Here is an 18,028-nt window from a genome sequence, read left to right on the forward strand (position 1 = left end):
GGCTAGACAAGTTGGGTATCTCTTACTCCGTTGAGCACAATTTGTGTGATTGTGAACAATTGAATAAGTGGCAGTAACAGCGTAGTTAGAATTTTGGTTTCAGTTTAACTTCTTGTATGACGATTGTGTACTAAAAATAATTGCTAAATATGAATGTTAAACAAAGTGAACAAATCCGTTTGGCTTCGATAGATTTTAGCATTAAATTTCGCTTGAAGTGACCTTGAAGCGATATTCAATTTGGTCATTGAGTTAGTAAGCTCAGCCGCCACATCACCGGTCCTGTGTTCCATCGCTAAAACATCTTTTCCAGTTAGTACTGGGGCGAGCTTCACTACTGGTCTCTTGTACACTCCGTCGCTTGTTTGAACTATCGCTGATCGAATCACACCGTCAGACCCATCGATGGTCTTTGCAACTCAATCGAGATTGTAATATCCACTTTTATCACTGTCTTTGATCAACCAAACGGGATTGCCTTCTTTAAGGGTTTCGTTCACCGTAGATGGCCATTTCTGCCGATTATTCAGAGATGGCACATGTTCTTTACGAAATCTGTTCCATATGAGATTCGCATAGGCTTGAGTTTGTCGAAAGAGCTTTCGATGGTCAACAAATTCTTTTGCGCATAGTAGGTAGGGTAAGCAAACGTTCCTATTGGCAAGCAGGAAGTGATTGTGGGTAAATGCTTCCAAGTCATTAACCCCTTAACTGACTGGAGTCAAAGGTCTTGCGTTCAACGTCTGCTCTACAATACACATCGTAGTTGAGAGAACGTCTTCTGTGACTGATTTGTTCCCCAACACTGCATTCATTGCTTTCTGGCAGCTTCTCACCAACCCTTCCCATAATCCACCAAAGTAAGGTGCTGCGGGTGGGTTGAACTTCCATCTGATTCCTCGTTGAATTAGATGTTCTTCGATCCCTTCGTTGTTCCATGCCGCAACGTACTCTGCAAACTCTCTTTCAGCTCCAACAAAGTTTGTCCCGTTGTCGCTGATAATTGTACTCGGTTTGCCTTATCGCGCAAAAAATCTCATTATTGCTTTGAGACAACTATCTGTGTCCAGCTTTGGTGCCACTTCTATATGCACCGCTCTCATAGTTAGACAAGTGAAGAGACAACACCATCGCTTCTCGTTTCTTCGCCCAATTGTCACAATTAAAGGGCCAAAGTAGTCAACTCCAACATTTGTAAAGGATAGTGAAGCATTTAACCACTCTTCGGGTAGATCTGCCATTGCTGGTGCTATCGTTTGTGCTCTGCCGTTTCTGCAGGTAACACACTTGTTCTTGATTGATTTTATGGCGTTTCGTATGCCTATGATCCACATCTTCTGCAGAACAATGTTTCCTAAATGCTCAGTGCCTTCATGTTGATTGTCCCTGTGCTAATTTCGCAAGAATAATTCAACCGCATGATGTTTCCAATGTAACAATATTGGATGTTTTGCCTTGAAGTCCAATTGACTTTTGCCTAATCTGCCTTTGGCTTGAATAATTCCTTCTTCATCTCGGAAGGGCGAGAATTGTAGGATTTTGCTGCTTTTGGGAATTTTCTTTTCAGCTTTGAGAGATTTCGTCTCTTCACCAAACTGTTCTTGCTGTAGTAACTTGAAGATGATTGCTTTTGCTTTTTCTCTTTCTTCAATGCTGACTAAAAGTGTCGCTGTTTTGTATTTGCTAAGTGCTCGCTGTACGTATGACACTGTATTCACTAGTCTGTTAAAGTTACTTAATCGTTCCCACTGAATAACAGCTTTCTTCTCTTCAGCCTGAATCATGAAGACTGATGAGGGTAGATTCTCTTCAACTGATGCAACGATTAGGTTTACTTGTTCTGGCCATTCACTCTCAGTTCGTTTCAACCAGGCTGGCCCAGTGAGCCACTCACTTCCCTTGATTTCCTCAATATTGATTGTTGATTGCTCTAGTTCCGATGTCCGCTGGGTTGTTGATACCGCTCACATGTTTGCACTGTAAAACATCAGTTGTATCTAGTATCTCAGCCACTCGGTTGGCCACAAACGATGGGAACTGTGTATCCAATGCAGTACCGTAGTTGAGTTTTACCAAAAACTTCAACTATTTATCTTCAGTTCATGTTCCTTGACTATCTGTTCCTTCAATCTCACTGCCATGACTGCCGCTTGTAGTTCCAGTCGGGGTTTTGAAAGATGCCTCATCGGTGTCACTCTGCTTTTTCCAACGACAAATGCTAAGTCAGCTGAGTATTTTTTTGGTTGTGATCGTAGATAGGCTACTGCACAAATCGTGTCTCCAGATGCGTCAGCCAACACATGAAATTCGGTTTTATCCCTCTCTCTGTTGAAGTACCTTCTATCGATGATTGTTTCAGCCACTATTGGAAGTTGTTCTTTCCATCTCGGGAATTCTGCTTCGTCACCAGGCTCCACTTCGTTGTCCCAATGATGCCCATTTTTAGTCCAGATGCCTTTTAGAAGTCGTCTCAGGTGAACACTGAGCGGTGCAAACAATCCGGTCTAATACTGAAGCGACCAATGACAAAACCTTCCTTTGGGTTATGAGTGCTTCAACTTTCTTGTTTGTACCTCTGCACACTTGAAGACTGTAATCAGTTACGGTCCATTGAGGTCCTAGCACTGATAGTCCCTCCGTATTGGGTTCCAGTTTGACTTGCTTGGTTTTGCTGATTGACTTCAAGTTTTCTGGGATTGCTTTGGTAACTGCATCGTTGTTGCTTATCCACTTCTTCAGTTCAAATCCATGTTGTGAGAGAAGAGGTTGTAGTTGATTGAAGACTTCAATTGCTTCCTCAGGGGTTTCTACCGATTTGATGAAACCGTCCATGTAGAAGTTGTTATGTATTGCCTCTGCTGCAATCGGATACTATTTTTCGTTGTCCAGTCCCACTCGCTTGAGAGCATAGTTTGCCCAAGTAGGAGAACTTTTAGCTCCAAACACATGACGTTGATATTTGTATATATGAACAGATTAGTTATTCCTTGGACGCCATAGAAAGCTCAAGCAACTTCTGACCTGTTCGAGAACTTGCACTTGTAGAAACAAACGTTTCGATGTTAGGCTTGTTCGTGTTTAACACTGGATGGTGTGGCAAATAACATGCTTTCCCGAAGGTGCCTTTCACTTTGGATTCGTCGAATATTTTGACGAATCTTTTTTCTACTTTTGTATCTGTTGACTGTTGATACAAACTCTTCAGGTTTGGGTCTCTTTGGAATCATCGCTCCAGAGAGTAAAACTGACGCAAGGCTGAGCTGTAGTTGTTTGGTAGGTTTGGCTCTGGTTCACCCCAGAGCATTCCCACTTCGTACCGCTCGCCTGTAATCTTTGTCGTAATCTCTAGCATCTTCTGCGCCTGCAGTTCCTTCTTTGACTGACTGACAACGTTGATTTTGGAAGCAAAGGTTTCTATGTCCCACCAGGTTTGGATATTCTCAGCCAGTTTCACTTCTTCATTGAAGGCGAAATGACAAACATTTTGTCTTCTTTTGCCCGTCATGGGTCCACTGACTACCCATCCTAGCTCTGTTAGAACATCGAAAGGTTGACTTCGTGTTCCTATATTGTAGTCCGATGGGCTTTGTAGCTCATAAGCATCTTGACCAAGAGTGATGCCAACTTCCATCAAGTTGAAGCTTTTGTTGGGCAGAACACTCAAGTGATTGAAGCTTTGCTTCAGTTAGCTGTAGTTGTAGTTTGTATTTCCCAAGGATATTGACGGCTGTGCAAACGCTTCGATTGAATGCACTTTTGAATGTAGTCCCTATATTTTTAGAGGAACCTTTTCTGTCTTCAGATCATTTGTCCTGTGTATGCCAGCTATGTTGAGCGTCACATCGGTGCCTTGGGCTCGTAACTTCTCTTGCACACTTTGATCGATGAATGAAACCGTTGATCCACTGTCGAGGAAAGCATATGTGTTCAGCTTGTTGCCACCGCTCTGTATTGAGACAGGAACTATCTGAAGAAAACTTGTAACTGCGTTACAATGGTTGATTGTTGCTCCGCTTACGTTGACTGCATGATTGCCCTCGTCCATTTGGTTTTCTGAGTGTAGCAATTGGTTGCGCTTCTTGATACATTCATTGATGCCGCATGCATTGACTTTACAATCTTTGATTACATGTCTTTTGCCCAGACATCCGTAACATAAGCGTTGCTTCCTCACTGCTACGTACCGATCATTCACACTCATGTTCTTGAATAAGGGACAATTCCAAATTTTATGAGTGCCATCAGCTAGCGGACAGTAATCACTTTGCATTTGATTCGTTTCCTTCACATTCGAACCAGCACTGAAGTTTGATGTTTTTGAAAACCGTTTGTCCCTATTTGTGCCTCTTCGGTCTTCTTCTCTTCGCTCTCCCTTGAAAGCTGAAAACCCTTCGTGCACGAATGATATCCTAGATAGCCATTTTTTAAACATAATCAAATCAGGCTTATCTTCATCTTTATCATCAACATAGAACCACCACTTCTCTTTGAGGACTTGGGGTAGTTTATCTACTGCCATACACAGTGTTGAGCTTGATTACAGATCACCAGTCTGCTTGTACTCTTCGAGCGCAATCACAAACTTCGAAACAATAATTGAGAAACTGATCAGACCTGTTGAGTTGTGAGGTTTTACCTGACTTGCTTTGCGAAGACTCTCCCGTAGTGCATCAATGATCACATGAGGCCGTCCAAATTTCTTCTCCCGAATGCTTCATGCTGCACCATTGAACTGTCCAGAACAGCCAATTCCATAAATCGCTCACCTTGCTTGCTTTGCCTGTCAGTAGAGTCTTCATATGGCTCATCTTCTCTGAGTCTGGTATTGGTCGTTGATCCACTGTTGCTATGAACATACTAGACCACTCCGGCCGTTCGAGGTGGTTTCTATCGAAAGCTGTTCACCTTCAGCTTTGGTAGGTGGCAACTACTACCTGCATGCCCACTGTTGTATCGTACTAGACCCGCTCTGGGGGAAACGTCCCGATCTTCAGCACCGGAGGAACGGTCTCGATAACTGCGATATCGTAAGAAGTGACTCTGCCTGTTAACTTCAGGGTTTGTTTTGAAGCGAGCTGTTGATCGTTCTGGTGTTAGAAGGTTGTCAATCCAACTGGCCCAGTCTGAGACATCTCTCTTCTTTGGGGTCCAGTTGAAGGGTGATTTGTCTCGAGCACTAGTTGATTGCGAACGGGCATCATCATTCTCTAATGATGTTCTCTTCACTTAGCGCTCTAGCTTAAGCTCTTCCTCGGCAGTTGATTCTTGTTTTGCAATAGAGAATTTCCAGCTCTAGCTTCCTCCGCTCGAACCGTGCCTGTTCCAGTCGCTCAAACCGCGCCTGTTGTTGTCGTTAACTGCTTGAGTTGTGTTGCTTTGCTCTGCGTTCATTGCTGGTTGCGTGCCTTTGCTTATATATGCAAACCTATGATAGTCCAAACTTGCTTTGCACTTCCTTGCTTCTATCAGATGTTCTTCAACGAAACTTGTTGGGTAAGGTGCAAGCTTGTTTTGACGCTGAAGTTGCTTGAGTATTTCTTCCTCTAGAAGTTGAACAGTTTGTTGATAGAGGATCTTTACTTTGTTGGGTCGATCTGAATCTTCAATTATTTTGTAGCCAGGCCTTCGTTTAAAGTTAACTTCTTCCACTATGTCTTGGAATTTTTTGTCGTATCTGTGAGCTGCTGATTGAAGCTCCTCTGCTTGTTGTGCGTGCTTGAATTGCCTGGATGCTGTTTGTTTTTGCTTGGCTGATTTCCTTTGAGCAGGGTTCGCACTTCAATTTCTTTATTGAATCCCACTCTTCTGTTCGCCTCACTGGCCTGTTGCTGTTGATTTGTTTGATTTTCTTTGGGGGGTGCCTCCGACACTCTCCTCATCAGATTGAACAGAAGTTTGCCTTACACTGTCCGGGTCGACAGACCAAATGTAACGGCTGCTCTCCTATCAAAGTCAAGGAAAACTTGATACCGCCCAGTTCGTTTCACGGGTTTCAAATCTGTCCGGATATTGTGTTTTTGCAGTTGACTTTTGTAAACTGTATAATCCGCTATACTGCAGAATACCGTTGCGTTACTTGTTGCTCTATTACTCTTGATAACTAATTGCTCATCTCTGCTGTATAACAAACTTGTTTCTTTCAGAATAACAAAATAATTCAAATTGAAACAATTATTTTTTGTTGAGTTTTGTTATTAACTCAATTTATAAACCGAATTTGGAATACCTAATTCCAAACAAATTTTAAACCTATTTCCAACAAGTTTTAGCTCTATAATTTGGCTATAGTCTGGCAAAGTTTCGACTTTCTTTCTCAAGGATTGTAAAAACATTCTGTTTTGTAACTGAACAACTATAACAAATTTTTCTTACGTTAATTTTAGCAAGTCTCTCTATTGGTTTCATTAACACCAATGTTGAACTGGAGTAGGCTTCGTTAACGCCAGTAAGAGAAACTGACTTTATGCTTTGCACAGAGTTTCTCTTACTTAGGAACTTCGTTCCTCAGAAAGAAAGTTTTGAGAATATCAAAGTTAACTCTCTTTTCACAAGTCAAAGTAAAGTTAAATTTGTACAATCACTAATATGATCTACAGAAACAAGACACGATAACAATTAATTTACCACTCAAGAAATCGTGCTTCAATACTCACTGTATGTCAGTTTAATATAGCCAAATTTACGAGTTTCAACTGATTTTTGGTTGTTTTTCAAGCTCTATTTATACTGCTGTTCAAGTCAAAATTTCATCTCTTATTGGTGGTAGATTACTATGTCGTAAGATTCTCTTAATACACTGATTTTGGGTGTTCGGGATATTGTATACGGTGCCCCGCACTCTCTGAATTGGTAAAAAAATCGCAAAATTTATCGAATCTGTTTTACCAAGTTGGGCATCTCTTACTCCGTTGAGCTCAATATGTGTGATTGTGCACAATTGAATACGTGGCAATAACAGCGTAGTTAGAATTTGGGTTTCAGTTTAACTTCATGTATGAAGACTGTGTACTAATAGTAGTTGCTAAACATGAATGTTGAACAAAGTGAACAAATCCGTATGGCTTACTTACAACTCCTTGTAATACTGAAGCGACCAATGACAAAACCTTCCTCTGGGTTATAAGTGCTTCAACTTTCTTGTTTGTACCTCTGCACACTTGAAGACTGTAATCAGTTACGGTCCATTGCAGTCCTAGCACTGAGAGTCCCTGCGTATTGGGTTCCACTTCGACTTGCTTGGTTTTGCTGATTGACTTTAAGTTTTCTGGGATTGCTTTGGTAACTGCATCGTTGTTGCTTATCCACTTCTTCAGTTCAAATCCATGTTGTGAAAGAAGAGGTTGTAGTTGATTGAAGACTTCAATTGCTTCTTCAGGGGTTTCTACCGATTTGATGAAACCGTCCATGTAGAAGTTGTTATGTATTGCCTCTGCTGCAATCGGATACTCTTTTTCGTTGTCCAGTCCCACTCGCTTGAGAGCATAGTTTGCCCAAGTAGGAGAACTCTTAGCTCCAAATACATGACGCTGATATTTGTATATACGAACAGACTCGTTATTCCTTGGACGCCATAGAAAACTCAAGCAACTTCTGACCTGTTCGAGAACTTGCACTTGTAGAAACAAACGTTTCGATGTTAGGCTTGTTCGTGTTTAGCACTGGATGGTGTGGCAAATACCATGCTTTCCCGAGAGTGCCTTTCACTTTGGATTCGTCGTATATCTTGACGAATCCTTTTTCTACTTTTGTATCTGTTGACTGTTGATACAAACTCTTCAGGTTTGGGTCTCTTTGGAATCTTCGCTCCAGAGAGTAAAGCTGACCCAAGGCTGAGCTGTAGTTGTTTGGTAGGTTTGGCTCTGGTTCACCCCAGAGCATTCCCACTTTCTACCGCTCGCCCGTAATCTTTGTCGTAGTCTCTGGCATCTTCTGTGCCTGCAGTTCCTTCTTTGACTGACTGACAACGTTGATTTTGGAAGCAAAGGTTTCTATGTCCCACCAGGTTTGGATATTCTCAGCCAGTTTCACTTCTTCATTGAAGGCGAAAAGACAAACATTTTGTCTTTTTTGCCCGTCATGTGTCCACTGACTACCCATCCTAGCTCTGTTAGAACAGCGAAAGGTTAACTTCGTGTTCCTATATTGTAGTCCGATGGGCGTTGCAGCTCATAAGCATCTTGACCAAAGATGATGCCAACTTCCATCAAGTTGAAGATTTTTTTGGGCAGAACACTCAAGTGATTGAAGCTTTGCTTCAGTTAGCTGTAGTTGTAGTTTGTTTTTCCCAAGGATATTGACGGCTGTGCAAACGCTTCGATTGAATGCATTTTTGAATGTAGTCCCTATATTTTTAGAGGAACCTTTCTGTCTTCAGATCATTTGTCCTGTGTATGCCAGCTATTTTGAGCGTCACATCGGTGCCTTGGGCTCGTAACTTCTCTTGCACACTTTGATTGATGAATGAAACCGTTGATCCACTGTCGAGGAAAGCATATGTGTTCAGCTTGTTGCCACCGCTCTGTATTGAAACAGGAACTATCTGAAGAAAACTTGTAACTGCGTTACAATGGTTGATTGTTGCTGCGATTACGTTGACTGCATGATTCCCTCGTCCATTTGGTTTTCTGAGTGTAGCAATTGGTTGCGCTTCTTGATACATCCATTGATGCCGCATGCATTGACTTTACAATCTTTGACTGCATGTCCTTTGCCCAGACATCCGTAACATAAGCGTTGCTTCCTCACTGCTACGTACCGATCATTCATACTCATGTTCTTGAATAGTGGACAATTCCAAATTTTATGAGTGCCATCAGCTAGCGGACAGTAATCACTTTGCATTTGCTTCGTTTCCTTCACATTCGAACCAGCACTGAAGTTCGATGTTTTTGAAAACCGTTTGTCCCTATTTGTGCCTCTTCAGTCTTCTTCTCTTCGCTCTCCCTTGAAAGCTGAAAACCCTTCGTGCACGAATGATATCCTAGATAGCCATTTTTTAAACATAATCACATCAGGCTTATGTTCATCTTTATCATCAACATAGAACCACCACTTCTCTTTGAGGACTTGGGATAGTTTATCTACTGCCATACACAGTGTCGAGCTTGATTGCAGATCACCAATCTGCTTGTACTCTTCGAGCACAATCACAAACTTCGAAACAATAATTGAGAAACTGATCAGACCAGTTGAGTTGTGAGGTTTTACCTGACTTGCTTTGCGAAGGCTCTCCCGTAGTGCATCAATGATCACATGAGGCCGTCCAAATTTCTCCTCCAGAATGCTCCATGCTGCACCATTGAACTGTCCAGAACAACCCATTCCATAAATCGCTGACCTTGCTTTGCCTGACAGTAGAATCTTCATATGGCTCATCTTCTCTGAGTCTGCTTTGGTCGTTGATCCACTGTTGCTATGAACATACTAGACCACTCCGGCCGTTCGAGGTGGTTTCTTTCGAAAGCTGTTCAACTTCAGCTTTGGTTGGTGGCAACTACTACCTGCATGCCCACTGTTGTTTCGTACTAGACCCGCTCTGGGGGAAACGTCCCGATCTTCAGCACCGGAGGAACGGTCTCGTGAACTGCGATATCGTGAGAAGTGACTCTGCCTGTTAATTTCAGGGGTTGTTTTGAAGCGAGCTGTTGATCGTTCTGGTGTTAGAAGGTTGTCAATCCTACTGGCCCAGTCTGAGACATCTCTCTTCTTTGGGGTCCAGTTGAAGGGTGATTTGTTTCGAGCACTAGCTGATTGTGAACGGGCATCATCATTCTCAAATGATGTTCTCTTCACTTAGCGCTCTAGCTCAAGCTCTTCCTCGGCAGTTGATTCTTGTTTTCCATTTGCATTTCCAGCTCTAGCTTCCTCCGCTCAAACCGTGCCTGTTCCAGTCGCTCGAACCGCGCCTGTTGTTGTCGTTAACTGCGTGAGTTGTGTTGCTTTGCTCTGCGTTCATTGCTGGTTGCGTGCCTTTGCTTATATATGCAAACCTATGATAGTCCAAACTTGCTTTGCACTTCCTTGCTTCTATCAGATGTTCTTCAACGAAACTTGTTGGGTAGGGTGCAAGCTTGTTTCGACGCTGAAGTTGCTTGAGTATTTCTTCCTCTAGAAGTTGAACAGTTTGTTGGTAGAGGAACTTTACTTTGTTGGGTCGATCTGAATCTTCAATTATTTTGTAGGCAGGCCTTCGTTTAAAGTTAACTTCTTCCACTATGTCTTGGAATTTTTTGTCGTATCTGTGAACTGCTGATTGAAGCTCCTCTCTGCTGGTTGTGCGTGCTTGAATTGCCTGGTTGCTGTTTGTTTTTGCTTGGCTGATTTCCTTTGAGCAGGGTTCGCACTTCAATTTCTTTATTGATTTGCACTCTTCTGTTCGCCTCACTGGCCTGTTGCTGTTGATTTGTTTGATTTTCTTTGGGGGGTGCCTTCAACACTCTCCTGATCAGATTGGAGAGAAGTTTGCCTTCCACTGTCCGGGTCGACAGACCAAATGTAACGGCTGCTCTCCTATCAAAGTCAAGGAAAACTTTATACCGCCCAGTTCGTTTCACGGGTTTCAAATCTGTCCGGATATTGTGTTTTTGCAGTTGACTTTTGTGAACTGTATAATCCGCTATACTGCAGATTACCGTTGCGCTACTTGTTGCTCTATTACTCTTGATAACTAATTGCTCATCTCTGCTGTATAACAAACTTGTTTCTTTCAGAATAACAAAATAATTCAAAATGAAACAATTCTTTTTTTGTCGAGTTTTGTTATTAACTCAATTTATAAACCAAATTTGGAGTACCTAATTCCAAACAAATTTTAAACCTATTTCCAACAAGTTTTAGTTCTATAATTTGGCTATAGTCTTGCAAAGTTTCGACTTTCTATCTCAAGGATTGTAAAAACAGTCAGAAATTCTGTTTTGTAACTTAACAACAATAACAAATTTTCTTACTTTAATGTTAGCAAGTCTCTCTATTGGTTTCATTAACACCAATGTTGAACTAGAGTAGGCTTCGTTAACGCCAGTAAGAGAAACTGACTTTATGCTTTGCACAGAGTTTCTCTTACTTAGGAACTTCGTTCCTCAGAAAGAAAGTTTTGAGAATATCAAAGTTAATTCTCTTTTCACAAGTCAAAGTAAAGTTAAATTTGTACAATCACTAATATGATCTACAGAAACAAGACACGATAACAAGTAATTTACCACTCAAGAAATTGTGCTTCAATACTCACTGTATGTCAGTTTAAAATAGCCAAATTTACGAGTTTCAACTGAGTTTTGGTTGTTTTTCAAGCTCTATTTATACTGCTGTTCAAGTCAAAATTTCATCTCTTATTGGTTGTAGATTACTATGTTGTAAGATTCTCTTAATACACTGATTTTGGGTGTTCGGGATATTATATACGGTGCCCCGCACTCTCTGAATTGGCATGAAAATGGCAAAATATATCGAATCTGTTTTACCAAGATGGGCATCTCTTACTCCGTTGAGCTCAATAGGTGTGATTGTGCACAATTGAATACGTGGCAATAACAGCGTAGTTAGAATTTGGGTTTCAGTTTAACTTCATGTATGAAGATTGTGTACTAATAGTAGTTGCTAAATATGAATGTTGAACAAAGTGAACAAATCCGTATGGCTTCGATAGAATGTAGCATTATATTTCGCTTGTCATGCTATTCTAAATTGGACTGCTTAAAATGACTTTGAAGCGCTATTCAATTTTGTCATTGAGTTAGTAATCTCAGCCGCCACAAATTTCATAGAAATTAATGCAATTATGCAATAGAAAATCTTGTTGTCGATTCTTTTTACTGTTCTGTCGATTGGGTTTCTTTGTCAACCAATCCGTCACTCCAAATCTCCCAATCCTGGATTACCTTTTCCATGTTTTTCTTTTAATAATATCCTTTGGAACCAAATTTGTGAACCAAAAGCGTGGTGTTCAGGTACCAAAGGCTTGAATTTTTTTTTTCGATTCTTACCTTTATTCAGAGTGTGAAGAACACTTGCTTCGTTTGGTCAAAGTGACAAACGTCGTTGGAGTTCACAATTGTAAAAAAGAACATGTGTAAAGAGAGCTTTATTTTTTGCCAAAATTTGCCCGAATTTGCTCTCCTCGCATGTTTTCAAGTAGAATGTACTGAAGTTTCTATTTTGTTTCACAGTTTTTCTTCTCGTCTTGGGCCAAGCCTTTTTTCTACATTCAAAGTCTCCTTAGGATTGCAGTGAAAGTTCAAATTTCATCAATTTTGTCAATTTCTATAAGAGGAGATAATGTATGACTGTTTCCAGTTAGCTTAACCCTCAAGAATGCCGCAGTGACGGATGCAATCGAGCAAAAAGAAGTGAACGATTTGGTGGATAACTGTACTCATGTTTATGACAATACTCCTCCTGCCGACCCAAGGTGATTCGGGAGTTTTTAATGTGTAAGTCCTCATAAGAGGCTTCTCTAAAAATTTTATTGAGCAAAATTATACGAGAAATTAAGCAAAAGAACCAAATTACTTGATTTTTATCTGTATAAGGTCTGACGAGGTACACTTATTGAACCTCATAGAATAATAATTGCGTGTCTCTAAATCAGCATTGTATAGGACCGTATTGAAAAAAAACATGATCTCGGGATCAGAGGACTTTAATCAACAAGTTTATGAGCAAAATGCATCATTTCATAACTGTTTATATGCTCTCAAACGACGTTTGTTGCAATTATATTAATTCTGTTGTCTTTTTTGCTGGACTGGTTTTTCGTCGGACCCATTTGACTTTTTGTCCTCAAGAACGGGATACACAGGTAGCGCCTAGTGGGCATTAAGATCTCTTAGAGCCTTTCATCTCACTAGTCTCCAAGTATGCGATTCACAGAAACTGTTTTGGAGACGTATGCCCATGGCATGAAGGGTGGTTCAAAGAGTTTGATCCCCCCCCCCCACTTTGCCCACGTCCCCCCGTTGCGCTTGCCTCAAATGACTTCAATTAAGCTGAAGCTAACCTAACGAAACCGTAGCTGGCTACTGACGAAGCTAACCGCTTGCTGATCGTCTGAGAGGTACTCAGGCGACGCATAATATATAATAAATACTTTACAATAATAAAAACTTTTTTAATAAGAAATTTTACGCATTAAAGATTCTCAAATCACTGGGGCTCAGCGACATTGAGGCATGGTACTGTCTCTGCTTGAAGAAAGTCATCGCGTATCACGGAGGGCCACCACATGGGTAAGAAGTTCCTCATAAAAACATATTCTGAAGTAGTAAGATTGTTAGTTATCGCAAGAATTTCCCTATTAATATCTCAAGTTACTGCAAGAATTTCTCTAACATTATCTCAATTTATCGCAAGAATTTCTCTAACAATATCTCAAGTTATTGCAAAAATTTCTCTAACAATATCTCAAGTTGCTGCAGGAATTTTTCTTTTAAAATCTTATGTTATTGCAAGAAGTGTTAGTTATCGCAAGAATTTCTCTATCCCTATCACTAAAACTCTATCTCAACCAGTACTTGAGGATATGACCGTAATCACACTTGCTTAAGACACTTTAATGATATAGATGCTGTCATAGCCTCTCTAAGGCTATAATTTAGGCGCTCTCCCCTTTAACGACTCGAAAAGGAGAGCAGTGATGTGAAGTAAATTGAATTCCTTTTATGAATGGAAGAAGAGTTATTGTGATCTTCCGTTTTTATAATTGGTTAAATGTCACAGAAACAGGATGTAAAAATCAATGCCGCGCGTGAAAACAAGTGTAACTTGTCTACTCATCAAAAGTCAAAGGAGAGGAAAGACTAGAGTGGTTTTTATCATGTATTTTTTGGGAGAAAAAGTTTTGTAGAAAAAGTTTTGAAAAAATTCACTGAGCGGGTAATGTTTTTGGTTCACGTGCGGCAAAATCAAAGCAGTTTTTTAATCTTAGCCTGAAAGCCCACTTGGTTATTTGCACTTTTATTTTAAAATATCAGTCCTTGATTTCCTATAGTCCTTGATGATGTGTTTTGAGATGAAAATTTCAATAGTCCTTGACCAGTGTTTTGAGATGAAAATTTCATTGAGGGAAGATCCGTCGGTTATGTTTCGGTTTTTTTGCCTTTCTATCGCAATTTTTTCTTTTTACAAAAATCACGATTTTCATGCATGACTTCTGATTTACTTCACTTACTGTTTAGCGTGAATGGAGTTAAAAATTAATTCAAGCAAACCTACGCAGCATAGTGAACACGGTCAAAGTCTCTTAGGCAAAACAATTAAAAAACGAGATAAAACGATGATGCCTGTTCTTTAAATCATACTGCATTAGGTTATAAGTGTTCACTAGAGCTCTTGCCAATTGAAACTAGTTTTGTAGCCGTACTTTTAGAAGCCGAATTAAGGCTAATTATGCAATCATCTAACTGCAAAAGCCCACCCAACTAGAAAATTTTTTGACGTTTTGACGCTGGAAAAAAGGCTGTCAATTTGTATCTGTACGTGATTTTTCTTCTTCAATCTCAGTCTGCGTTAAGGGGTCTATTACGGTTTTTTTCGTGCATTCTGCCTGCTATGTTTCTCATAATTTCTTTGTTTTGTTTTTACAAAAAATTGTCCTAAAAGAGCTCTGCTGCAGAAAGTATCAGAACTTATGTGGGAGTTTCGTGCGCGTTGGTGCTTTGCCGCGATAGCCTGTCCGCGTCTTCCAGGTTACATCCAACAGCGGATAACAGGCATGGCTATGGACAGCGGATCATTTGGGCTTGCAAGCACTCGATTCCTTGAAAAATAAAGTATTTGTTTTCGTTGATGCATTAGAGGACATTGAAGTTACAAAAAACTACGCACTATCCTAATTGCCACGGTTAACAATGTAATAATTCCGAAAGATTACACCATTAATCTATAACATCCGACCTGCTTTTATGTCGGGTTTTTTTTATTTTTTCGGAACACACCAACCACTTTTTCGAAAATTATTGATCAAGGTTGCAAGTTTGAAAATGGCGAACGTTCATGGAAGTCAACTGCTTCTGCCTATGTATATAGAAACTGAAATTTAATTTCTGGACACTACCAACTTTCCGCATTTTAAAGACTGCTCGTGCGTGTTTTAAGTACTGGTTAAGTGACTCTGCTTGAAGTCACTGAGAACTTCTGGCGTTTATCAAGAACCAGGAAGGGGTTCGAGATATTAAGTCAGAATTTCGAAGTGACTTCTGCAGAGTCACTTAACCATGCTTAAAACACGAAACGTGCACGTTTTAAGATGACCAAAATCAACGAAATTCAACTTCTGACTAAGTGGCAACTTCTGGCATTTTGACTTCTGGCACTACAGACTTCCGGCATTTTAAAATATGCAGGTGAGTGTTTTAACACCAACTTCAGCACTGATTCAGAAAATAGACGAAGTAAAGTTCTCTAAATTACTCTGAATCAGAGGAAAATTATTGAATAGTTGGGTCGGGCTGAATAGGTCTGGAAATGATCGCAGATTATTTCAGCCCTGCAAACCACGTGCACCCAGAAGACCCTCCCAATTGGGTTCTAGATCCACAATATACTCCAGATGAACAGGAAAAGTGCCAAGCATTCACTCCACAGGATCAATTAGTGTCTAATGATACAGGTAGCCTCAATCAAGTGGTATAGCAATAAATGTTCAATTTTTTCATCACTTGTCAGGACAAAATATCTAACGCCGAAATCCCCAATGTGCCATAATTGGGGGCTACAAGTTTTATGACCGACAATTATAACGCCAGTTTACTCCGATTACCTAAATGGGGTCTATCCCATTATAGCCCCATGAAATTATAGCCCCTATTATGGTATAATTACCATGATTGGGGAGCTATAATTTAAGGGGGTCAATGGTAAAGACCCTTGAATGAATAGTGCGCCAAAAATGGTGTCGTTTAATACTTTATATTTTAAACTGGCCCGCTTTAACCTCTTATGACACCATTTGAAGCCCCTCCCCTCAAAAACACACAAGTAATGTGTCTATGGGTACCTCCGCAACATAGAGCCGCGATACGGTACCCATATACACATTACTCTAATTCACTTTATATATCCACTACTCTATATTCACTTCTTTTATATTTCAAATCAATCATTTCTTGTCTCAATTAGTGCAAGCCACTAGTACAGAGTTAAGCTGGTAATTAACAATTATCAGAGGGATAGTTCGGGTTCTATCCCCACTGACTCCAGTGGACGTCCCCAGATACTAGTATAAAACTAATGAGACCGTGTAAAAAGCACGTAAAACCAACTTGCGAAAATCTGTGAAGCCACTTCGTGGATAACTTGAATAAAAAACCAGCTTAACTCTTTTATAAATTTTAACTTTTGCTATTATTTTTTATAAAAATTCACTGGTAAAACCTAAATTCACCATTACTATCTCTAATACCTTTATCATCAAATGGATCAATAGCTATATTATATTGTTCTTTAGTTTCTAAATGATGTCTATTACTATCAATAGTAAAATTAGTTACGTATTTAGTTTTACCTTCATATATAGCATTAGTATAATCTTCAATTGTAATCTGTTTTTTAATATTGGCTTTAGTTATACCTTTTAACTTTTTCTCTTCTTCTCTTTTAACAGTATTGTAACAATATGCTTTAGCTTTAAGGAAACATGCTTCTATAATAGTATAATTAGGTAATTCATCCTTCATCTTACTTAACTCATTATTATGTAAAATATCTTGTATCTTATCCATTTCCTTTTCTATAGTACTATCTAATGGAATATTTATGTTTATAAATATACTATCTGTATCTGTGTAATGATAACTACAATCTAAAATTTTCTCAAAGTAATCATATATAGCTTTATACATGAACAGTTTAGCTTTTTCTAATATAACAAATCCAATATAATTAAACTTATCTAATTTAACATTACCTCTCGTTTTATGTACGGCTACTAAATCATCATCAAACTTTACAGACCATTTGAAACCAATATTTTCTACTAATTTAATATATCTATCTACATCATTAACTAACTCTACATCTTGTCTATTATATACATTCTCTTTTGTTTTACCATAGAAGGCATTATTCATTTAACTTAAAGAATACATCCCCAAATTTATCACACTTAGCTTTAGCTTCTTTTCTTTTCTGAATAATAAACTCAATATAAGGCTTTAACCACTCACTTTTACTAAACTCTAACTTTTGCTTAATTGTAATATCTTCAAACTTCAAGCCACTAGCTAAATACCAATCTAACATCTCACCATCAATTACATAATCGTTTTTATCCGTTAACTTCAACATTAACTTCTCGTTGGGTTTATATCCTTTCTTTTTATTTTCATTTTGATAGTCTGTAAACTGATTAATGTTAGCTTTTGTCTTTTCAGGAAAGAATGGATATTTCTTTGTTTTCTGTTTCAACTCATCATTATACTTTATATCAATGGTATAGATATATCCAGTATTAGAGCTAAGCCAGTTTCTGGATCTTCACATACTTTGATCTCACCAGTAGGTAAAGCTTGAACCATAGCAGAAGCATATAATGAGTTGAAGTCCAAATACTTTAAATAATTCTCTTTACCAGCATACTCAGGGTCTATATTTTCATTCATACATTTTACATGACAATCACCTAATACTGAAGCTAAACCACCTCTAATACCATTTGTATTGTATCATAAATATTAACTGTATTTTCTTTATAATACTTAAGTCTAACATTAGTATATTTCAACCCACACAACCAGGTTAACCCAGGAGTAGAATATGTGTAAAATGGATCTATTTCATAATATTCTAAACACATAGCTCTAAATTTCTCAAATACATCAACTGATAAAATTACATCTGTTTTAAGATATAACATCATATATTCCTTTATTGTCTCACATTTAGTATCTTTCAAACAATCAATTGCTTGCTTATATTCTTTATCTGTAATACCAATTTGTTTCAACTTAGAATAGAATGTTTCCTTAGGTGGTAATGTTTTTTCATGTAGTTTATCTATACTATCAAAGCATTCATATGGGAAGATACCTTTACG

At 39.1% G+C, this 18,028-nt stretch overlaps 1 protein-coding gene across 4 annotated transcripts in view; it reads left to right on the forward strand.

The window, feature by feature from the left end:
• LOC142353159 (uncharacterized) overlaps positions 1 to 18,028 on the forward strand; it is a 67,123-nt gene that overhangs the window by 18,532 nt on the left and 30,563 nt on the right. For all 4 annotated transcript variants that reach the window (XM_075405370.1, XM_075405371.1, XM_075405369.1 and 1 more), the window contains exons 3-5: positions 12,292 to 12,406; positions 13,155 to 13,223; positions 15,480 to 15,604. In XM_075405370.1, coding sequence (XP_075261485.1) covers positions 12,292 to 12,406; positions 13,155 to 13,223; positions 15,480 to 15,604 — 309 coding nt within the window. The remainder of the gene's footprint in view (positions 1 to 12,291; positions 12,407 to 13,154; positions 13,224 to 15,479; positions 15,605 to 18,028) is intronic.

Source organism: Convolutriloba macropyga, chromosome 14 (assembly GCF_964194025.1).
Source record: "Convolutriloba macropyga chromosome 14, txConMacr16.3, whole genome shotgun sequence".
NCBI lineage: Eukaryota > Metazoa > Xenacoelomorpha > Acoela > Convolutidae > Convolutriloba > Convolutriloba macropyga.